This window comes from Chenopodium quinoa, unplaced genomic scaffold (genome assembly GCF_001683475.1).
Source record: "Chenopodium quinoa cultivar QQ74 unplaced genomic scaffold, ASM168347v1, whole genome shotgun sequence".
NCBI classification, from domain to species: Eukaryota; Viridiplantae; Streptophyta; class Magnoliopsida; order Caryophyllales; family Amaranthaceae; genus Chenopodium; species Chenopodium quinoa.
The window spans coordinates 1,573-25,947 of record NW_018745026.1 but is presented as its reverse complement, the minus strand read 5'-3'; the positions used below and the strand labels follow the sequence as shown (position 1 = coordinate 25,947).

Here is a 24,375-nt window from a genome sequence, read left to right as displayed (position 1 = left end):
TGTGGTGTCATAACTCATGCCAATAGGAGTGAAGTTTCTCCTAAATGGTTTCTTTTGTCCTTGGTTGTTCATGGCGAGGACTTCTCCTAGATTAAAGGTGCTAACATTATTTGAGTGGGCGGTTTTGGAAGAAGAAGGATTGTCGCTCTTCTTTCCTTTCCAGCCACTGTTGGAGTTATTGTTGGCAGCTTTAGATTTAGCCAAGTCATCTTCAATATTAATCCCAATATCATAAACAGCCTTAAAGGTATGAAGGTTATTTTGATATTTAAGATGTTTTGAATATTTTTCTTGGAGGTTTTTAATGAACAGTCTCACGGACTCTTTTTCACTTGGTACCTCGATCATCTTAGCTGAGGTTTCTCTCCACTTATTAAAGAAAGCAATGAAGCCTTCATTCTCCTTCTGTTTGAGGATTTCAAGTTCTCTATGGTCAGTTTCGACTTGAATGTTGCACTTGTACCTATCAACGAAAGCGTTTGCTATGGATTCCCAGGTAGAGGTCTTTTCTTTTTCAAGAGAAAAGAACCATTGTTGGCAAACGGTCTCGAGAGATAGTGAGAACAGAGAAGGGAAGACTTTCTTATTGATACCCTTGATACTCATTATTGTTTCAAATTCCCTTAGGTGGAAATAGGGGTTGTCGATTGCCCTAAATTTTGGGATGTCATTGGCACTGAACTTCTGCGGAAGAAGATCTTTATCCACCGAGACCCCTTGGGATGTGAGTTCTTGAAACTTGTAGTCGCTGGACAACTTGCTTAGGCTCTCTTGCATGAGGTCCATTTGTTGTTGTTTCACGGGATCCTCGATCTTAAGTGCGAGAAGCTTCAGTGTCTCAGTTACAGTAGTCAGTTGGTTCTTGAGATCATTGACTTCTTCTTGAGTTGCCATTATGACTCTTGCTTTCCTCTTGCGGGCTATGGGTTTGTCGAAAAGTTTAACTTGTACGAAGAGGTTATTTTTGATTAATCGTCCTTCCTTTCTTGACCACGCGCTGTAAATTAAGCCAATTTGCGTTTTAATTACTTGACTCGAATCAATTTGACTTTATGGTTTTTATTTTTATTTTTTTTTTAAAAAAAAGGTATGCATATTTTTTTTTAAAAAAGAGTATGCATATTTTTAGGGAGCAATAATGTACATGTGTTTAGGGAACTAAGTATTATTATTTATTGGAATATTAATATCCGACTTACCCCCCTAAAAAAATGACGAAAAAAAACACGCGTACACAAGACTCTCTTAATCATGGTCAAAACATGTGTATTGGTGTGTGTATTGAGTGTAAGTGACATATTTGGACTCTTGTGTAATACCATGGGACTTAGTGCCTAAACTCGAACATTAATTTAATTAAGCATTATTAATCGAGTTAAACAGAAAACTGACTAAATAGACATTAGGTGATGACTCGACAAATAATCCGAACTGTCGGCCAAGCAACAGAACTGGCGTCACAATATGGTGATTGGCGCCAGACTTTGTAGTAAATGTCTCGCGCTACACACCATACAGTGGCGCTACAGCTCAGATTTTGGCACCAATATTGGAGCCTCGGTCTGGGACTGTTTTCGGTATTATTAGTTAACTGGGGTATGCCTAAAGTCGTACTAGGTCGATTCCGATTAAAAGAAGAAAAAACTTTATTGACTCAAATTAATTAATTAATTAGTTAGGCAAATTTCTTTAAGTCATTAATTATAATCTCAACACAAATCAACAAACGGTTAAGAGGAGTATAGAATATATATGCACAACAAATAATGCACAATTAGTCAAGTAGGCACAACATGATGCAATGAGTTCGCAACCTAACCATGGCTCTAGTTCTCTAAAGTTTGGGATATGGTTTAGTTAAATAGGGTCCATGGTTAATTGTCCAGATGCACCACGTAGAAGCCTAACCGTGAAGGGTTAACGCGTGTGGATAGAACACCGCGAGTTTTTAGAAAAAAACTCGCTTCCATGGTTTGGTGAATTCAACCTCTCAGATGTACCCTTTGTTTCCAGGAGCGTTCAATCGGGTAGATAGAGCATGAATTCCCAGAGGGTTATGTCCATATGTAGAACACATATGGGTTTCAGAAAAGTGAGAAAAAATTCAATCAGGAAGTAGGATCGAGCAAACAATACGAAAAACCAGTCGAAATTAGAACGCATATTCCTGGCTCGATATTGGGGGAAATTGGCGCCAGCAAACGGAGACTGGCGCCAACTTTTAACTGAGGTGCCTGGCGCCAATACTGGCGTCTGGCGCTACGACTAAAAGTTTGGCGCCAAGCTCTGGCCCCTGACGCTACTTCCCACATGCCTCAGCAGCTTTCTGTGCTCAATAAAATCATCCAGTTTCGCGCGGTGTTATTTCAGTCCTAGTTGTGAAAGACATTTCTCAAATTTCCTACGTGTAAAATCCTATGTTTTTGACTCATTACGGATGGTCTTTCCAAGGAGAATCTTTTTATGCATATGACAATAATGTTAATCAAAATTACGCACATGAAATACTTAGAACTTTTCGAGTCTCATCCACTCATTCTAAATCATTGCCGAAACAAATTCAGGAATTAAAATAGAAATCCTCCCCAGTGAAGTCGCCAAAAACTGTAGGGAATAATTTCAAGCCTTTAAAAATCCCACTACCTTGAACCCCACTGTGATCATACACTAAAGTACGGTGGTGTCCAAAAGGGAATAAGATAGAGCAAAAGAGTCGCCAACAAGTTTTTAAGGAACTTGTAAACCGTTCACGAGGTGAGGGTTACACCCCTTAACGATCCAAGAGATCGTCAACTCCATAAGGTCATGAACCAAATAAGGGTTCGGGGATGATGGTACAAATCCAACCTAAAAGAGATTAAACCTGCCCTAATAATAGGCCTCTACTTTATTCTGCTCGTATTCATGTGCGCTTTCCGATTAACATACAATCAATAGGTTAACCCTAAACCTGTTTAATCTATGTTGGTTGAATTTAATGCACAAATAAACTATTATTGGCGATCACTTGAATTATAATCACAATTAATCTAGCAAGATTATTAAATATCTTATTAAGCGTGATTGCAAGCAAATTCCCTTTAAACATTCAATAAAAGGCGATCAAGCAATAACAATAAAATAATATGCATATCAAGCAACATAATAAATAATCAACATCATTAACAATAATAATATCAAATTATAACAAATAATAATCATGTTAAAGCATAGCGAGATCCTAGGCATGATACTAACAAGATTAATAACAAACCCTAGCATGTCACTAAGCAATAAAAATCAAATCTTTAGCCCTAACATGAATAAATATTAGGAAGAATATAGGAAGCATCGTACTTTTAATCATACTTAATATTAAAGTTACCCTAGACATGATACTAAGAATTAAAAATAACAATCTAAGCATGATGTCTACATCATAATATCAATAAAACCATTAAAGTACTTACTTGGATGCCTTGTACCTCTTTCTAATAACAAAATACACACGTTAGTAACTTCAAGGAAAATAATAATCAAAACAATTAAATTAAATAATTGAAAGAGAGATTTAGGACCAAACCCTCAGAAATTAAAACCTTTCACGTCTAGGGCGAAGGCAACTTCGAATATGGCTAGGTGTATCAAGATCTTGTGAATGCGGAATTTTGTATTAAAAAGAAAAGTTTAGAAAAGAAATAATGAATGTTAATGAAAGTTGATTAAAAGAGATGAGTGAAAAGGATTATTTGACTGTAGATGAATGCTAATTTGATGAATGAATATTTATAATTGGTGAATGAAGAGAGTTGATTAAAACTTAAGAATAAAGAGAATTGGTGAATCAAAACGGAGTTTTTAATACGATATTTATAGAGAAAATCATCCAAAAAAGATAATTTAACAAAACAGAGTCTGAAGATCGCAGAAACACATTGGCGCCAGCCCTGGCTAGTTGGCGCCAGCACCAGTGGCTAGCGCCTGGCGCCAATGGCTAGCGTCTAGCGCCAGGCGCCAATGGCTAGCGTCTGGCGCCAAGCCCGGTTCCAGGCACCAAGGCCTGGGGTTGGACGCCAAAGCGGTTTTCCACGCGTTTTCGAAAATCTGATAAATTTCCTGTACTGGAAGATAAAATAATATAATTCCATCGAAAATGCTATTTGATCTTGATTAAAACTCTGAAGAGTGCTAACTGAATCAGGAATGATAAAGACCTTCTAGAATGATCTAGAAGACTAAAACCATTCCTAATTGCATTAGGAATGATAAATTATATTAGGCCCTCCCCTAGATCATTGGGCCGTACATAAAGCTCAAACCGGGCCCAGTTTAGTAAATTGGCCATAACTTCCTCAATATTCATCGGAATTGGGCTTATAATATATCGTTGGAAAGGTCTTTGCAAGCCCCATCCAATTACACCACTATTGGACCCATATCATGGACCAACCAAACTGGATTGGCTGTTTTCTTTAAAATAAAGTTTTCAAAAACAGGGAGAAGAGAAAAAGAAATAAAACTTTCCGCAACACTAGACCTTTCCACACTTCGTTTCATTCGATTATGATTCGACGTGAAAGGCACTCATCACCGGGTTTGGTTTTGGGGAGACACAAATGGGTGTCTACATAAGTTAATTTATAAATGGTTAGGTCGAGATTCGAAAGATGAGATTTAATACCGATAAATTAATTGTGTGATTATAATACGTAGCAAAAGCCCTTTATAATCTGATTAATACATGCATTGATGAATGATTATTATATTCTACCTTGGAATATTATTTATTGGTGAACCTATGCCCTAGATCCTTTTATATATTATTTTCTTCTTATTTTTAATCTTCGTACTTTAGTTTCACATTCAAATTCACATATTAGTTACCTAATAATCTAGATTATTTTAATTAATTAGGAATAGAAAGACTCGTTTCACTTTGGATTCGACCCTACTTCCCTATCTACATTAGTTAGAGGATTTAGGTATTACATTTGATTTGGGGATACGACTTTACCCTGTCACGGCTTATGGGCAGAAGAATTAAGCCACGTCCTATGGGCCATCCAGATAACTGAAAAAGGGGCAACCGGTGAAACCCCATTTCTAATAGTTTAGGGTGCTGAAGCCACCTTGCCCATCGAGCATTATGAGCCGACTCTACGAGTCATGTTCTACGATGAAGAAGAAAACTGAGAGGCCATGCGGCTAGCATTAGACTCAATCTCTGAACGCAGGGGCAATGCCGCCATGCGTCATGAGATTTACCGTCTCAGAATAACCCGTGCCTACAACAAAAAAAGTACACAAACGGCCCCTGAAAGAGGGTGACTTTGTGTTACGAAATATGGAGACATCCGGTAGGGCCAATGAGCAGTAGTTAACTCCTAATTGGGAAGGTCCCTACCAGATTTATGAAGAAGTTAGGAACGACACCTATGGCCTGGAAACCCTAGACGGTTGGCGGCTGCCTAGAACTTGGAATGTACATAACCTCAAAAAGTACTACTTCTGAGTTATAAATTTTTGTAAATGAAAAGCCTATCAATAAAAAGCTGCTTTTTATTTCTGAATGCTTTATTTGTTGCTTTATATATATATCCAGAATGTTTGAAATACCGCATGTATAATGTATAGACGACGTAGTCTTAAGTAGGAATAAAAAACCTAAGTACAAAACCTTAGTAGCTAAATAAACGTATGGCAAAGACGTGAGGCCAATGGCCGGATAATATTTGAATTTATAAATCTGTCTGCTCCAATATAAGTAGGGCGTACGGTGACGCCCATCCGGATGGAATCATTACAGAGAGCATCTCCCATTTGAGTGACACATTGTTCTACAAATGCATACAGACGACAAAGATTGAACGATCTAATTGGTCAACTTATATCTGTCTAACCTGGGTAATCTAAAAAACAACCAAGTCTACGGAAATTGGATATCCAAAGACATTAGTTGGTGATCGACCAAATTTTTAACTTAGTTTATTTTTCAAAACTGTACAAGTCCTCTCAGTGGGGCAAACAGATATAGAGTACAATTGGATTGCAGGTACCCCAGACGGTACAAAACAAGCTGATTCGTTTGTTGGACGGTTGTGTACTTGGTTTGGGGCAATCAATACTGTGATTGATTGATTTAGGAACATTTCATACTCTTTAAAATATCAAAAGTTCCCAAGTCAATCAATCAAGTTTTGAAACCAACCACACAGCCGCCTAGGGGCATGTACAGCCGGCTGCCGCATACTTTTAATAAGTTAGGCAAATTCACATACATACGCTAAAATCGAAAATGCAAAAAATTCAAAAAGGCGAATTAAACAAAACCGACTCATTGGACAATTTAATAAAAACGGACCAAAACGGTCGAGAGAAATAGTGTTAACCAGATGACCATCCGGGAGAAATAAAAATTGTTTAAATATTCAAATACACACTAGTGGAAAAATAGCTATCTGTAACGGGCAAAAACGGCCTATTCGTAACGGGCAGCAGGCGTTACTTATGCTGCCATTACGGATAGGATATGTTATTTGTAACGGGCGCTGTCCGTTACAAATAACGGTTTATTCATAACGGGCGGTCAAGCTGCCCGTTATTAATAACCGCCCGTTACGAATAACCCGTTATTTGTAACAGACAGTTTGACTGCCCGTTACAAATAATGAGTTATTTGTAACGAGCATTTAAACCGTCCGTTAAAAATACAATGGAACCCAAATTAAAAAAAAAAATGCAGCAGGTGATACTTGCTAACCTGATAATCTGTTATGATGCCATATTTTAATTACTATTATAAATATTCAATGGGTAAACACAAGTTAATTAACCAGATAAACGAATTTTTGTTAATCTGATGGCATTTTTGTAAATATATTGAAAAGGCAGGGTCATTTATTCAGTACTTTTGGTAAGCTATCCAATTACTGTTTGCTTTTTGCTTTTACTGTTTGGTGAGGAAATGACACATGTACCTCTCAACTAGTACATAAAAAGACACATATACCGTTCCACTAGTACTTGAAAAGACAATTATACCCCTAGATAAACAAAAATTTGTTTATCTGGAGAATTGACTGGTACTGCTCATATTCAATAATAATAAATCTAAAATTTAATTAATACAACTTTTACAAATGTCCGAATTGACTTTACAACAACTACCTAAAATGAGTCAAAAGCTACTACATATATAATAATCCGTAATACAACATGAAAATTTAAACAAGTTTTCTATTCCATAGTAGACTAAGAACTTGAAAGATCTTATAGAATATTATGCTTTGTTGATGAAGCTTAAATTTTGTACAACCATCTTTTAGGAATTGGTCAATGAGGTAGCCATGGGCTCGGTGGATCTCCACTCCATCAAAACCTGATAATGACAGTTGACGCATTATATAGATTAAGAAACTATACGGAGTATAACTTAATATAGATAAATATAGACTAGTATAGAATAATAGAAACATGTAGCAAATTTACTCTGCATTTTTAGAGAAATATAATATTAATAAGCATCTTCAAAAGACATATATTAGGACCCTTGTAAACTTCTTTAAAAGGTTTTCATTATACTGCTTCCAATAATTCGCTTGAAGTCCAATATAGTAGTAAACATTAATGCAAAAATGAGTGTACCTTGATTATTAAAGGTGTTAGAAAGATTTGTCATTTAAAATAGGAAAAATACACTTTAATAATCCCAACTATGGACGATTTACCTACACTAATCCCAACTAACGTTTATTTTATAATAATCCTAACTATGCCCTGAGTTTTCCTCCAGCAATCCCAACCGGTCAACACAAAGTCAATGACCTGTTATAACAGGTTTCATGACACGTGTCAACATGTGATTGGTCAATTTTTTAAAAAAAATAATAAAAACCATAAAAAATCCAAAATCCCAGCCACCCTCTCCCCCACCCCCAAACCTCACCGGAACCCTAACCACAACCCTCAATCACGCCGGCAATCGGCCGACCAACCAGCGAAACTGGTCAGCCGACCTCTACCACCCACCTTCAACCCCTGAAATCGCCCAACTAGCCCTCCCCGACCCCCAAAACAACCTTAAATATTACGATTTCTAGCGAGCCTAACCTCAAATTCGACCACCTTAAAGGTCGTCACAGGCGTGGATTGGGTCTGGAGGTTGAAGATGAGGTCGACCTGTCGATTAGTGATTTAGGGGTGACTGATGGTCTTGGGGGGTAGCTGGTTGTTTTGGGGCTTAGGAGGTCTGTCGATTGGTGTTTTAGGGGTGACTAGTGGTTTTTGGGGTTGGAGGAGGAAGGAGGAGGGGGAGCAGTAGCGGCAGGCAGCAGTGGCGATGCAGGTGGGTGGCGCTGGTGGTAGTTCGACAGGGGGTAGGTGAATGGTCGGCAATGGTGGAGGCTGAAGGGGGTGACTGCGTTGCTGTAATGACATTTGATTTTTTTTCTTTTTTTATATTAAGTCAATTATGTGCTGACATGTAGCGCTCTTTTTAAAAAAAAAGTTTACCCTTTTAGTATGTAACCGGTTTTTGGGACTGGTAGAGAAAAATTCACCTAATAGTTAGGATTATTAGAAAATAAATGTTAGTTGGGATTATTGTAGGTAAATCGCCTATAATTGAGATTATTAAAATGTATTTTTCCTTTAAAATATCAAACACTAATACTTGTTGTTCAAAAAATTAGTGTACGTGTAGTTTAACATTTTAAAACTCAAAAAATCAAACCCATTTACTTGATCTTATTGAAGATAAAATAAAAATGAAAAAAAAAATGGGCTTAGAGAACCTGTTGTTGAGTAGATGGCATTGACCTTGAACCATCTTCTTCCATTTTTACTTACTTGATATCTTCGGCTGAAAATTCAATCTCAAATTCTCAACCCATATAAATACAAGATCAAACAAATTTTGTTTAAATTTATAACAGTCACCATATAATAATGTGTTCTTGAAATGGATCAATCCAACAACAAAGCTTAGGACAGTAAGATCACAATGAAAACCCCTAGATTTCAGACCAAAAAAATAATGATGAAATGTGATTATTTCACACATAAAAACAAATAATTAAATAGAAAAAGAGAAACTTTAATCCAATCTGCTGAACAAATTCAGTCATACCAAAAAACAACATTCCAGAGCAATTAACCAAAATCAACCAAATCCACAGTTGATTAATCAAAGATAAAGCAACGAATAATGATCTTAACAAAATCCATAATGACATATGCAATTATAAAAAGGAAATGACGAAGAAAAACATACCCATACTCGAAATTATCAAAATATAACATGATTTTTCTGCAAAATTCATCCATCAAACCTTAATCATAACAATTTCCTCATTAAAAACCAAAATCAAGGATTCCATCAAAAATCAAAATTACCCAAATTTTTGAAAAAAAATTAAACCCCTTAATTCTCTGGAATCTCATCATCACCAATCTCCTGTTGCAAATCCTTAGGATCTTTACCATCAACTATACATCCAAACAGAAACAAAAGTCCCCAAAATCTCCTTCACACTCAAAAAATAATAAATTTCAAAAATATAAGACAAAAAAATACACAAAAAGCTGAGGAGAACACGAAAAAAAGATATTATCATAAAAATAGGCGCAATTCAGCTAAAATATAAGCAAAAACAAAAAGACAAGTAGAAAAAAGGAAGTGAGAGGAGAGAAATTATCATCCTTCATATTTTCATCCGTTTCAGCGAATCCAAACTCATCCAAAAGAAGAAGTTGATGATGCTCTTTCTCCCCTTTTCAGGCTCAGCTAATGTAGAACTAGCATCCACCAATAAAATCATCACGGGCAATTCACCAACAGGACCCGGAACCACCGACGAAGCATCTTCAGTCGGAGCATTTAGGGCACAAACTTTTCTCTTTCTTTAGTATTCATAATGCTTGTTCGTATATCCATAGAGAGGAAACAAAAATGGAGTTGATTGAGTGAGCAGAAGAGAGAGATATTGAGTGAAAGTGCGAAGAAGAGGGAGAGAATGAGAAAAATGAGAGAGGAGATAAGAGAGAGGAGAAAGGAGAAAGGAGGGCATGATGGCTAAGGACTTGAGGAGAGAGAACGAAGTGTGAAACCTTAATAATAAGTAATGGGCTCCTCCCATCAGCCGGACCATATTCAAATATTTATATCAAGCCATTGTGACGGTTACGAATAAATAAGTATTTGTAACGGGCACTACCTTGCATGTTACAAATAACTAAGTTTTTGTAACGGATAACATAATGTCCGTTACAAATGTTATATATTTGTAACGGACTGTTATGTTGACCATTACGAATATATTTAATGTAACGAGCATAGCTTTGCCCGTTACAAATAGCTCGTTAAAAATGACGATTTTTCCACTAGCAACACGGCACGCAGGCCGGAGAAAAGTAATTGGCGTACTGCCGCAGGAAAAAGCAGAAGCTGAAACTACTAAGGTGCAGACAGGTAGCCCTTAGCGTTAGTCTCTGGCGCAGGAACAAGGGAGTCTTGTGATTTTCCTATGGCCCTTGCTCCTCTTCTCCGCCGACAGCCCTCTGAGCTGGTTCCCCTTCATCAACCTCTTTGTTGGCCCAGACGTTAGACGGCTCTGGCTCCGGCTTCTTTTCATCTCGTGCTAATTGAACTTCATCAGCATATTGGTAAGCCAAAGTCCAGATGTTGTACTCCTTCCCCGGATGTAACGTCTCCCAAGCTATTTATGCGATTCTTGCAATCGGTCTCATTCTCCTCGATGAGACGGTTTTGTTCTACCGTTAGGGTGACCTTGATGTTAGCCTGAGCTTTTGCCAACTCGTTTTTCAGGCGGGCGACGTCTGCTCTCAGTCTAGTATTCTCGCTATCAGCACCCTCCAAAGGTCCGACTGAGCATTTTTTAAGGCAGCCTCGAAGTCGCTAACCTTCTTCTTGGCAGTCTCCAACTCAGCCGTTAGACGAGTGATGTTTTCCACTTGCATCATTTCGAAGGTTTTAGTTTCAAGTTCATTCATAGTATTTTGATATTGGGCAACATTTGCAAAAGTCGTTGTATTGGCCTGTTTTACCTCTTCTCTCTTTCGGGTGTATGGCCTCTTGAGCCCATCAACCCTCAGCATAGCCTAAAATGTGCAAATGGTGTTAGGGACACAAGCAGGGAAACACTTGGAATCTAAGGAACTATGTTATACCTCAGACAGGTGGTCCATGATGCGTTCCAGGTTGAACATCTCAATGCCAGGGATGGCATCCTTTTCCCTCTTAGAGATGGCCCCAAGCATGGACTTGGCATGCTGCTGAATGTCCGGGCAAGGGGGAGCGATCTGCACTATAATTAAGATTGGGTGAGTGAACTGTATAGATGGCACCTATCTGGAGCCGGCTACTCGACGATCCGTCAGACGTCTGCTGAGAGTATGATTTCACTCGCAGGGGCGAACCAAGCTTAGGCGGAGTTTCGAAAGTGTTATCCATACATTCAAGGACCTGTAGACTATCAACGCCTATAGTGGCTGCAAAATTGGATGTAGTCTTGGGTGGATTATCACCACCCTCCGGTATCAAATGGGCACCCGCCTTAATCCCCATATCAATGCCTAGGCCGAAGCCTTTAAGGCTGATGCTTTTCCCCCTGATGTTTAGACGACATTTTCCGGATGAAGCATCTAGAGCCGTCTGCATGGATGATGCCTTTTGAGACTTGTTAGGGCTGGAGATGTCGTTGTCCTTGGTCTGTTTGATCCGTTTTTGGAAGGACCTAAGAGCATCTCCACCCTGCAAATGAAATTGCTCATTAGACCCATAGCCGGAAGAAACTGTTTGCATTATTAACAATTATAATGTTTGAATTGTTCTTACCTTTGCCTAAATTTGGGCCCGTTTGTCTTTCGTATTATCCTTGCGGATTTGAGGGACAAGCTTCTTGGGTGTCTTGTCTTCAGAAAGCATCCTCAAAGCATTGGCTGCAAAACAAAGGGAAGACGGTCAGTTCAAGAGTTGTGCAAAATAATGGAATTTCCAATATAGACGACTAATTGCCGAATGCATGGTAAACCTACACTTGTCAAACATTGTGCTAAGGCCACAAACCTATAAGAACGCCTCGTCTCTGAAACACTCATGCTTCAGAATTTAGTTTTTTGGAACACTTATTAATTCCCCAGTTGAGAAGGTGTCCATTTTGAACTAAAAAAACCCCGCCGTTATGATCTTTTCATAGTCTTCATCCGGGATAGCGAGAAACTTACATTTTTGACCTAGAAGGCCAGACTTTTTATTATATTGGCGGAACTCATGGTTCTCACACCGTGTGGGGCCAGAAACCAAATAAAACCGGTTCTTCCAGTTGTCCCACTTAGACGGTTTGTCTAAGGTCATGTGATACTTAAGGTAGGTGGTCAAGGTGTACCTCGCTCTACAACCACCTAGGTTACCACTGAGATAGTGCATGTGGGCAAATGCTTCCCAGCCGTGGTGCTGCCCCTACATATCACATGCGGCGATGTACCCTAAAATGTTGACCCAAGAATTTGGGGACAACTGCCAGACACCAAGGTCATACCCTCTGCAAGATAGCTTTAACTACATCATGCAGGGGGAAACGGAGATCAGCCAAAAACGCCGCCTCATAGCAGCCTAAATACTCATTGCAGTTAAGCTAGCCATCTCTTTCCATGCAATGGTGCCCAACTCAGGCGGCACCCGAATCTTATATACCCCTCCAAGGGGCCGTTTAAGGGTAAAGGCTTCAAGACCCTTCGACATACTTTCCCTATCTCTAGTAGAGACATGGATTCTGAATGGATCTCCACCCTCATTCCATTTTTTTCCTCTCTTCAACCTTGTTATCCTTAAGTGGGGAAATGGGGGCATCACTACTATCCTCAGAGCTAGACACAGAGGCGGTGCTTCCCCCATTTCTCTATTGGGAGAACTCTTCACCGTATAACCCCAAGGAAGACGCGGCTTCCTCCCTGTCTCCATCTTTAGGATCAATTTCTTTAAATCCAACATTGGAGATGACCTCCTTACTGTCTCTACCCTCATACTCATATAAGATCCTATCACTTAGTGTCTTTGGGATCCCAAAAGGGGAGTATTCTCCTGAATCAACTTACATGTCTTCCCCTTAACTGGCCTGACTTCATCAGACGGTACCTCCAATGTATCGTCTCTTCTTTGTCGTTTGGTGTCATTTGTTTTTTTCGAGCCATTGTGTCCTGCACAGACACAGAGACGGTCGATTTTGGGGATGTACAAGGCTTCTCCATACACCTAGAGCCGGCACCTCCATTCCTAGACTTAGCTGTACCAAGAGACCAGTTAACTACTGACCTAGGATGTTCTATGTGTGTTGGTGATGAGTCTAATTATTGAATGTAAATGCACAAACATAATAAGAAAAAATGAGCTGAAAGGGGTAGAGATGGTACCTTGTGATTAGACTCTAAAAGGGGTCAAGCGTTGACCGGCTACAGCAAGCGGGCTGAAAGTGTTCTGCTTGTATACAACACAAGCGGATGTTAACCGGCTGGGCAGACGGGCAAGAAAAAAAGGGGACTGTTTGTGCATAACACAGGCGGGTCTCAGACTTTCTCTCTCTCTAGATTTTTTTTGGAAACGTCCAAAATGAGAGGGGTAAAAGATGTATTTATAAAGGGGTAAATTTAGGGACATTCCCGTAATTTCCCTAGAATGTGAATGGTTAAAATTCACTGTTAAATTCATTCAACCTGTGGTAGAGTGACACGTGTCATAGATGTCACGTGGCGCTCCCAGAGTTCGGGAGAAAAGACGGCCTTCGGGGCCCAAATCCCGAGAAAGCCACAATGCGGCGCAACCTATCAAGATTAGGTTAGAGTGACATAATCAGAGGCATATTTACCAATGATCCCTATTGTAGACATCCAAATGTGTAACCAAACCCAGTGATGAATACCTTTCATGTCATTTGATTATCGGACGAAGTGAAAGTGTGAAAAGTCTAGTGATGAGTATGTTTTTATTAAAATATTTCTCTTTCTGTTTTCAAAAAATATTTCTTTACTCTATTTATGAAAATAGCCAGTCAAATTTGGTTTGGTCCATAATAAGGGTCCAATAATAGTGTTGTTGGATTGGGCTCGAAAAGAGCTTTCCAACGATATATTATAATCCCAATTCCGATGAATAATGAGGAAGCTATGGATTAAATTAAATTTGGCCCAATGTTCTAGAGGAGAGCCTATTAATTATTAATCCTAAAGTAATTAGGATTGAATTTAATTTTCTAGGATATCTAGAAGGTTCTTTTTACTTCTAATGAGATTAGGATTGATAATTAAATTTTTAAAGATGTTTTATTTTGAATAAAATATATGATTCGTCACAAATATGTTTTTAATTTGCTTAACGCGGAATTACCTGCTTGATCGGTTTAAGAAGATGATTCCGCGTACAAAAGCGCGTTGTACTTTTGATTCAGCGCGAGACAACAGAGATGTCGCCTAGCGCTAACAGCTGTCGCCTGGCGCTGACTCCTATCGTTGGCGACAGGAGATATTTTATTCCGAATATGACTTGCTTTGATCCCATGCTATTTTTTCTATAAATAGGGGTTGTATCTCCTTGTTTTTAATCATTCACAACCATCATCTCTCTCTATTCTCTCTCAAAAGCTAGAAGCTTTCTCTTTCTCTATTCTTTTTCTAAACCTTCCCACTCAAAAAATTCCACATTCATTAGTTCTAGAGACACCTAGCCAAGTTCAAAGTTGCCTTCGCCCTAGACGTGAAAGGTTTGATAATTTATGAGGGTTTGGTCCCAAACCTTATTTCAATTCTTGATTAGATTTACTATTTATTATTTTACTTGTAGTTATTAACGTGTGTATTATGTTATTTAAAAGAGGTACGAGGCATCGATGTAAGTACTTTAATTGTTTTATTGATTTTTTGATATAAAAATCATGCTTATATTATTTTGTTGATTCCTAGTATCATGTTAGGATGTTATATTTGCTTTCTAGTATCATGTTTAGGGTTAACTAATAATTCTGTATATTATTATGATGCTTCCTATTTCTTTCCTAATATCATGTTAGTGTCTTGTTAGGGCTAATTGATCTTTATTTCTTAGTGACATGCTAGGGTTTGTTATTAATCTTGTTAGTATCATGCCTAGGATCTTGTTAATATTATTATGCTTTGAGATTGATGATTATTGTTATGATTATTATTGTGTTGCTTGATATTATATATTTATTATTGTTATTTGCTTGATCACACCTTTTATGCATGTTTAAAGGGAATTTGTGCTTGTAATCACGCTTAATAAGATAGTTAGTAATCTTGTTTAGGCTAATATGATTATAATTCAAGTGATCGCCAAATAGATTTGTTTGTGCATTAATATTCAACTAACAAATATAAACAGGTTTAGGATCAATCTTTTGGTTGCATGTTAGTCAGAAAGCGCACATGAATACGAGAAGAATAAAGTAGAGGTCTATTTTTAGGGCAAGTTCAATCTCTTTTAGGTTGGATTTGTACCTTCATCCCCGAACTTCCAATCATGGTTTCCAGACCTATTATAGTTAACGATCTCCTAGATCGTTAAGGGGGTGTAACTTTCACCCTATGAACGGTTTACAGTTCCTAAAACTTGTTAGCGACTCTTTTGCTCTAGCTTCCTTCCGTTTGGACGCCACCATGCTTAAGTGTATGATCACAGTGAGGCTCAAGTGTGGATGCTTGAAATAGTTCCTACACCTATAAATAGGGAGATTCCCTCATTTTGGGACACCTACAATTATTACAACAACCCTACATTCTCCCACATCAGAGAAAACACCTGGATCTCGAAATTCGAGAAGATCTCACTTTTACCTTTTTCGCACTTTTTCCTCTCCTATGACCAATAATAACTTGATCGTCAGAGGTGGAACTCCTACTAATCAGAGTCTCTGTTTTTTTGCAGGTATAGACAACATCGGACCAGTCTCGGGGACATAATTCTCTCGAGGGACAAAAATACCCAAAACATCATCCACTTTCATTTAGCCCATTTTCCCTTGCAACTGTCTCAAGGTCTCCAAATCTTCCTTCACCTTTAGGAAATTATATTGTTGATGACCCTTCTCATGATAATAATAGCACTCAACATTGATATAATCTCTTGGAAGAGATTTTCAATCTACTCCTTTGGTCATTCTCCTTGACTTGTTCCTCTCTCTCTCAGAACCCTCCACAACTAGTACTTAATCATGGGGCACCTCCATCAATTTGTGTCATCATACGCTCATTTTCCCTCACAATTGTTATTGCTTCATCTAGAGTAATCTTCTCCCTTCTTACAAGCAATGTCTGCACAATCGGCCTGTAAGACTTCGGTAGTGAAGCTAATAATAAGAGGGCTTGCTCTTGATCCGGAATTTTTCTCATCGGCATTCTGCAACTGGCACACTAACTAAGTAAAACTGTTGATGTGGTTTTGCAAATTTATACCTGTAGTTACCCATTTGTGTCTCCCTAAAACCAAACCCGGTGATGAGTACCTTTCACGTCGAATCATAATCGAATGAAGTGAAAGTGTGGAAAGTCTAATGTTGCGGATAGTTTTTAATTTCTTTTCTTTCTCTCTGTTTTCCCTATTTTAAGAAAACAGTCAATCCAGTTTGGTTTGGTCCATGTAAAGGGTCAAATAATAGAGTAGTTAGGTTGGGTTTTAAAAGAGCTTTCCAACGATATATTATAAGCCCCAATTTCGATGAATAACGAGGAAGTTATGGCCAAATTACTATTCTGGGCCCGATTTGATCTTTATAGGCGGCCCAATGATCTAGAGGAGAGCCTAATATTGATTTATCATTCCTAATGCAAGTAAAATTGATTATAGTCTTCTAGATTCTTCTAGAGGGTTGTTTTCATTCTTAATTTAATTAGCATTGATAAATTGACTTTAGTTGACTTTTTAGAGTTTTAATCAGAATAAAAAAGTGTTTTTAAGGAAAATACGATTTTTCCCTCCTATACTGCTAAATTTAATCAAAATTAAGAAAAATCGTGGAAACTGTTTCTAGTGCCTGACGATAGGATTAGCGCCTGACGCTAATGCTTGGCGTCTAGCGCTAGCCTTAGCGCCTGGCGCTAATGTATGTCGTCAAGCGCTAAGTCGTTTCATTCTCTTCGAAACTCTGATTCGTTTTTCTATCCATCCGGCTGAATTTTCAATATAAATAGACTCCTAAAATCTCCTTTTTCAATCATCAACAACTATTAATTTTCTTATTCTCTCTAGTTTTCAAGATTCTCTTGATTTCTCTCTCTCTCTTTCTAAACAAGTTTTTTGCATACAAAATTCCGTATTCACAAGATCTAGAAACACCTAGCCAAGTTTGAAGTTGCCTTCGCCCTAGACGTGAAAGGTTTTAATTTCTGAGGGTTTGTTCCCAAATCTCTCGTTCACTTATTTTATTTAATTGTTTGTTTATTATTTTCCTTGAAGTTACTAACACGTGTATTTTGTTATAAGAAAGAGGTACGAGGCATCCAAGTAAGTGATTTAATTGATTATGTTGATATTATGTTGTAGAAATCATGTCTAGGTTGTTATTATGATTCCTAGTATCATGTTAGGATGCTTGATGTCTTGAATGACAACAATGATTCCTAGTATTATGTTTAGGGAAAAGATTATAACATCAAATATGCTTATTATGATTTCTGTGATACTTCCTATATTCTTTCATAATAGCATGTTAGTATCATGTTAGGGCTATATATTTGATCTTTATTGCTTAGTGACATGCTAGGGTTTGTTATTAATCTTATTAGTATCATGCCTAGTGATAGGGTAAAGTCATATCCTCAAATCAAAAGTAAATACCTAAGTCCTCTAACTAAAGTAGATAGGGAAGTAGGGTCGATATCCACAGGGAAACAAGTCTTTCTATTCCTAATTAACTAATATAATCTAGATTATTAGGTAACCAATATATAAGTTGAATATGAAACTAAACTACGAAAGTTAAGAATAGGGAGAAAACAATATGTGAAAGGATCTAGGGCATAGGTTCACCAATAAATAATTTTCCAAGATAAAACATACTAATCAATCATCAATGCATACATTAATCAGATCATAAAGGGCTTTCGCTACGTATTACAATCACACAATTAATTTACCGGTATTAAATCTCATCTCTCGAATCTCGACTTAACCATTTATAAATTAACTTGCCTATTGAAACTAGACCTAAACATCAATTCTCATCTGTCAAATCTCGAATTAATATTGTTAAACTCATGCATAAAAGATCTGCGTAAATCTAGTCACAGAGCATTAAATCAATCAATAGGAAATTAATCTAGCATTGATAATCAACAACAATAAATTACCCCTTCATATTATTTATAGATCCCCATAACCCTAGAAAGAAAACTACATACACATAGTAAAAACTAAACTAATCAAGCAATAAAACAAGTCATGATGAAAGGAATAAAATAAACAACTAAGATTAAGAGAAGAGAAATCGTTACCAAACTAATCTGTATTAATGGAAATAATCAAGAACAAGGTTTTAGAGAAAAGTTAAGAGAGAGGAAAAATCCTAATTAGAGAGAGAAAATCTAAGAAAGAAGATCCACAAAAATCCATACAAAATCGTATATAAACTCTTCCTAAAACAAAAATTAAAACTAATTAATCAGGTCCTATAGAAACACGCGCCTGATCGGGCAAAGGGCCGCCCGATCGGGCGCGCCTTTTTCTTCGAATTCCTTGCCAGCAGCATCGCCCGATCGTGCTAGATGCTCACACGATCGGGCACGCTTATGCACTGGTAGGCGTGTCGCGTACATATCAAAAATAACCTAACAGACCAATACTAATGTAGACTGGCAAATAAGGGTCGGATCCCAAGAGACTAAGGTTCAAAAATAATTAAATAGACTCGAATTTCTACTAAGCAAGGATCAATTATAATCAATTATCTACGGAACTAAGTATGAGAAGAATTCAAAAATAAACTAAATAAGATGATTAAATCAAGTACTTAAAACATCCAAGATCTAGTTTCACCAAAATTATTATCGATGCAATTGTAATTCTACCTTTAACATACGATTTCAATCGAACGGGGAAAAGTAAACCCTAATAATTACCAAGGGTCTCTCTCGAGTATCAATGGCTTCCCTAACATACAATCAATCCTATTCTCATGGTATCATGCATATTAAAGACATTAAACACGTTACTCTCACTCCCAATTATCAAACACAACTACTCTCGTGTTGAGAATCAAACCCTAAATTGATTTACTCAAATCCGTTTATACCCAACTCTCGCTGTGATAAAAACAATGGAATAATCGCAATACTATAGTTACGTCTAACCTAGCATTGGCATAATCACAATCAATTTAGCAATTCAATTGTTAAAGTTGTTAAAGAATTTAAAGATTTAATTCATGCATCAATAATAATAGGGCTACACTAGATCTTGAATTAAAGAATCTACTCACACATGATTAAAGAAACAAAAACAATAATAAATAATGAAAACATAATTGAATAACAAAGGATGAAAAATAAATACCAAATCTTGAATAAAATTGAAAGTAGAAAGCTTGAATCTTGAATCTTGAATTACAAAAACTTAGAAATAATAATGGAGAACTAGTTCTTAATAACGTAAAAATAAAAGGCTAGAATAAAACTTATGAAATAATAAAACACACTTAGTATATAAATAGCCCTAGAAAAGATAAGAAAGTCGGCAAAAAGCTTGGCGCACAAGGATCCCAGGAGGCACGGACGTGCTAGTGTGAGGCACGGACGTGCCTAGTGTGAGGCACGGACGTGCCTCTCTAAAAACAAATACGCTGCTGAGTCTGTCTTCCAGGCACGGACGTGCCTGGTGATGGGCACGGACGTGCCTGCTCTGCTGCGCGTATCAGTCATCTTAAATCAGTCATAACTTCATATCCGGAGCTTCGTTTGAGATGTGTAATATATCGTTTGAAAGGTCTTCAAGTCTACTTTCCAATTCAATTTGAACACTCCATTATCATTTGTATATCAAAAGTTATGAGCATAATAGTGAACAGGTGTCATATTTTTCAAGTATTTCATCAACGTTTTGCTTCATTTTCACTCAAGTTCGTCTCGAACACATGATTTAATATTTGTGGGCCTCGGCATAGCTTCGTGACTTCGTAAAATCTCCAAATTAGCTCCGTTAACCTGAAATACATCAAAAACAACGAAACTACCCATAAAAGCATAGAATCATCGAAGCTAAACCAAGTTACACCAAAACGGACTCAAATACTCAACTAAACTAACAAAACTAACTAAAAATAAGCCAAATAATATACACAAAACACGACATATCAAACTCCCCAAGCTAAACTAATGCTTGTCCTCAAGCATTTAACCATGAATCACAAAGGAGGAGAATGACAACTCCTCAAACAATCACAATGTGCCATCAAGTTCAAAACCACGATAAAAAACGAAATCAAGAGTCAACATGCACAAAAACCACCATTCATCTCATATACTTGGACTTGACAACCAATCTTACCACACATCTCCCCATACCTTCTCACACAAACATGAATAGTTCTCACTTTAGTTGTGAAAAATAAAAACAATAACGCTCATGTGTTTTCGGGGTGAAATATGAAGCCACTCAACCTAAGCATAGCATGCATATCAACTTCACACAACCGGCCTCTTTAGGCTTGCAATGTGACTTTTCTCCACTTTTAGTGACTGATGCAATTACGAAAATCATGAAATCCATAAAGGGTAAGCTCGGTAAATAAGGGTTGGACGACGTAATTTGGGAATGTGGTGCTCAAAATATAACAAATCCTAATCCCACTACACATTCAAATGTCGGGTTCAAGCCAACCTTATTTCCTCCAACTTCATACAATATAAACATAGCCCTTTATTCTTTCCTTCCTTTTTTTCGTTTCTTTTTTCTTTTTTTTTTGAAGAAAGAAAGGGATTCATAGCAAAAAGGATTAGGAAGACTTTTTAAAACTTTTTTTTTTTCTTTCTTTCTTTTCTCTTCTTCCTTCCTTCCTTTTAATAGATAAATTCCCTTCTTTCTCTTTTTTTTTTACATCACTCATAGGGCTTAACAAGTGTATAAACCTTCAAAATAAACCTAGTAATATAGCTCTAAAGCTTTTAATGTAGGGTATCAAGAAGGGGTTAATATGACTCAAATTGGTTCAACCTACGGGTGAATGTAAAATAAAAATAAATAAAAACAAAAAGAAAAAAATAAACATGAAGGCCTAAAATGTGGAGGCTCTAATTTCTACAAGGAAATTTCAATCATCTTTTCGTGACATGCATCATAAAGTCTCAAATAGTCAAAAAGCAAGACCAAGAATTCGATTATATGAAGAGCAATCTAATCACACAAGAAGAAACATGACTGAGGTAGAGTGAAATCAGTCAAATAAGGCTCAAGACTCTCACCGGGTACACAAACTATTCACATAAGTAGAGCGGGAGACCATCCTGGCCACAAACCAACTCAAATCCAAGCACATCAATGAATGGGTTTTCAAAAACTCTTTTTTTTTTTTTCAAAAAGCACACATATGTGATTATAATCATAGAAGCATATTCATGCAATGGCATATTATTCGACACTAGAAAGAAATAAACTACCCAAAAACTGAAATAAATCTAATATATACAAAGTGAAAAGCAAATCCTCCCCCAAGCTAAACCATACATTGTCCTCAATGTATGCATAAAACAAAGCATATAAACAAGGGGAAGGGAAAGCAAACTACTGATCAGGATGGGTGGGGGGAAATCCATACCTTGGGTCGGTGCTAGGACCGCCCTGGAAGTGCTGTCGCATCATGCCCCCGATGGCTTCGAAGGTTTTGGGTTAGGAGAGAGAAAGCTTCGAAGGTTTGGGGATGATTTTTTTTTTTTGAAAATAAATAAATTAAATAAATAAATAAATAATACGGAAAACCTGAGGCACGGACGTGCCTCTCTAAAAGTTCAACCCCCAAACTTTCTGCCTCAGGGCACGGACGTGCCTCTACAGAAATTGATTTTTCTCCTTTTTCCTTCCTTCTGGCGCTTTTCCTCCTTGTTTCTTCTTCTTTTTGCTTACTTTTCACCTATATAAAAAGACCACAAACAAAACAAAAGCTAGACACAAGAATCAAAACAAAAAAAATCAAGAAAAATAATGAAATTAAAGAAGAAAAATTAACAAAATAAGAGTAAGAACTCGAGAATGGGTTGCCTCCCATTTAGCGCTTGTTTAAAAGGTCTTTAGCTCGACCTCCCCTTGTTGGCTCAACCGGGATCATTATACGGAGGAGGAGGACCGCGATGTGGTTCATGAATTCCTCCAAGCGACTCTTTCATCGGCTTATTCACTTGCCTTATAATCGAATTCACCTTCATATAGCCAAACATGCCATCGGGTGGAACTTTATCCTTTCCTTTCACGAAATTCCTGTCAAACACATACCTATCAAACGGGGGGTTAGTAGCATCGATTCTCAAACAGGTACCACCATCGAACGTAGAGTTATGCCCACAAGCACGGCTTTTGACAACCGTTGCGAGAAAGGCATCGGTTCATCATTGGCCGGTGGAGCTACATATTTGGAGCCTTGAACATCCTTGCTCTTGACGTCCTTTCTAGGCTCCTTGATGCACACCTTCTCAACAATTTGCTTCGGGAATAGTTCATCTCTTCTCAGGAAGATAGCATTGCATTGTTCTTTCTGAACCTTCGCTTGATCTTGAAGAGTCGATAGGCGGTTCACCTGTTGCGAAAGTTGGCTTATCTGATAAATAGTGTCTCCCGTAGAGGGAGCACCCATGACATTCAAAAGTGAGTATTCCAACTTTTCATCACCTACTTCAAAAAGTGATCTTACCTTTCTTCATGTCTATGATTGCACCTGCAGTAGCTAGGAAAGGTCTACCAAGTATGATCGGAACATTCACATCTTCTTCCATCTCCATCACAACAAAATCACATGGAATGAAAAACTTACCTAATCTGAGGGGTACATCCTCAAGTACACCCAAAGGAAACTTCACTGACCTGTCTGCAAGTTGTAGAGATATTCGTGTGGGTTTAAGCTCACCCAGCTGTAGCTTCTTGCATATGGACAACGGCATAAGACTCACACTTGCACCTAGATTGCATAGTGCCCTATTGATCTAAATATCTCCAAGATTCACTGGAATTGAATAGCTACCTGGATCTCCTAATTTCTTAGGGAGAGTGTTCTGCAAAATAGCACTACACTCTGCATTCAAAGCAACAGTAGTATTGTCTTCTAATTTCCTCTTGTTAGATAACATATCTTTTAAAAATTTTGCATAAGAAGGTATCTCAGATATGGCATCTAGGAATGGAATATTAATATGAAGCTTTTTAAGAATATCGAGGAACTTACAGAACTTTTTCTCAAGTTTAGCTTGTGCTAACCTTTGAGGAAAAGGAATCTTGGGCACATATGGAGCAAGTGGCTTTAGTGGTGTTTCCTTTGATGCCTCCTCAACCCTAGCATCTTCTACTTCCTTCTCACTTGCCTGCTTCTTCATTGACCTCCCTTGATGGCTCCATGGTAGGAGGATCGTCCAACTGCCTTCCACTCCTCAGGGCTACAAAATTCATTTGGGCTCTTTGAGGTTGTTCTGTCTGGCCTGGGAAGGTTCCTGGAGTCTTTAGAGCTTGGTTAAATTGGTTGGCCAATTGCTTATCTGATTCTCCATAAGTTTTACTCTGGGCTGCAACTGTTGGATAGAGCTATTTTGATGTTGGATGGCACTGTTTGTTGCGGTTATGAAGCTCTCTAAGGTCACCTCTAGGCTTGATTTTTGAGGTTTTGGTTGCATAGGTTGTTGGGCATTGGGTGGTTTCTGTTGGAAGCCTGGTGGTGGTTGGTTGTAGGTATTGGGTTGAGGTGGTGGTGGAGGGTTTTGTTGCGCTTGGGAGTTTTTGTAGGAAAAGTTGGGATGGTTTCCATCCTTCATTGTAGGTGTTGGAATAAGGGTCATAAGGCCTCTTTGGGTTAGAGGAGTATAAAGCATTGGCTTGCTCGATTGACATCTCTTCCGCATTCTGCGAAATCTGTGGGCAATCTGGAGCAACATGACCCTGCACATGACATAACTGACACAACTCCTGTGGGGTGTTAGAAGTTCCTGCTTGGAACTTATCAAACCTGCTTGTTAGTGCCTGCACAGAACTAGTTAGCATAGTTAAAGCATCAACATCAAGTTTACCTCCCTTTTTCACAGTGTTTCGGCCTCCAGGATGATAGTTATCATTGGCCGCCATCTTCTCTATGAGCTCCCTAGCTTCAGTGGGGTTCTTTGTCAAGAGAAAACCTCCTGACGCAGCAT

At 37.9% G+C, this 24,375-nt stretch overlaps 1 protein-coding gene and 1 long non-coding RNA gene across 2 annotated transcripts; both read right to left on the bottom strand.

Moving 5' to 3' along the window:
- Nucleotides 1-7,076: 7,076 nt before the first annotated feature.
- On the bottom strand, nt 7,077-10,132 carry LOC110709054. The gene is made up of 2 exons (XR_002508824.1): nt 8,772-10,132; nt 7,077-7,357 (listed from the first exon to the last, which is right to left on the bottom strand). It is a non-coding gene; the product is annotated as an uncharacterized LOC110709054 (long non-coding RNA).
- Nucleotides 10,133-22,878: 12,746 nt separating this feature from the next.
- On the bottom strand, nt 22,879-23,571 carry LOC110709041. The gene is made up of 2 exons (XM_021887251.1): nt 23,223-23,571; nt 22,879-23,159 (listed from the first exon to the last, which is right to left on the bottom strand). The coding sequence occupies exons 1-2, from the start codon at nt 23,569-23,571 to the stop codon at nt 22,879-22,881; spliced, it is 630 nt and encodes a 209-aa protein (XP_021742943.1).
- Between the last annotated feature and the right edge of the window lie 804 nt (nt 23,572-24,375).

Coding starts and splice junctions, on each gene's coding strand:
- LOC110709041 (XM_021887251.1), bottom strand. CDS start 23,571: ATGAAGAAGCAGGCAAGTGAGAAGGAAGTAGAAGATGCTAGGGTTGAG. Junction 23,160..23,222: donor TAAGAAATTAGGAGATCCAG/GTAGCTATTCAA, acceptor TATGCAATCTAG/GTGCAAGTGTGAGTCTTATG.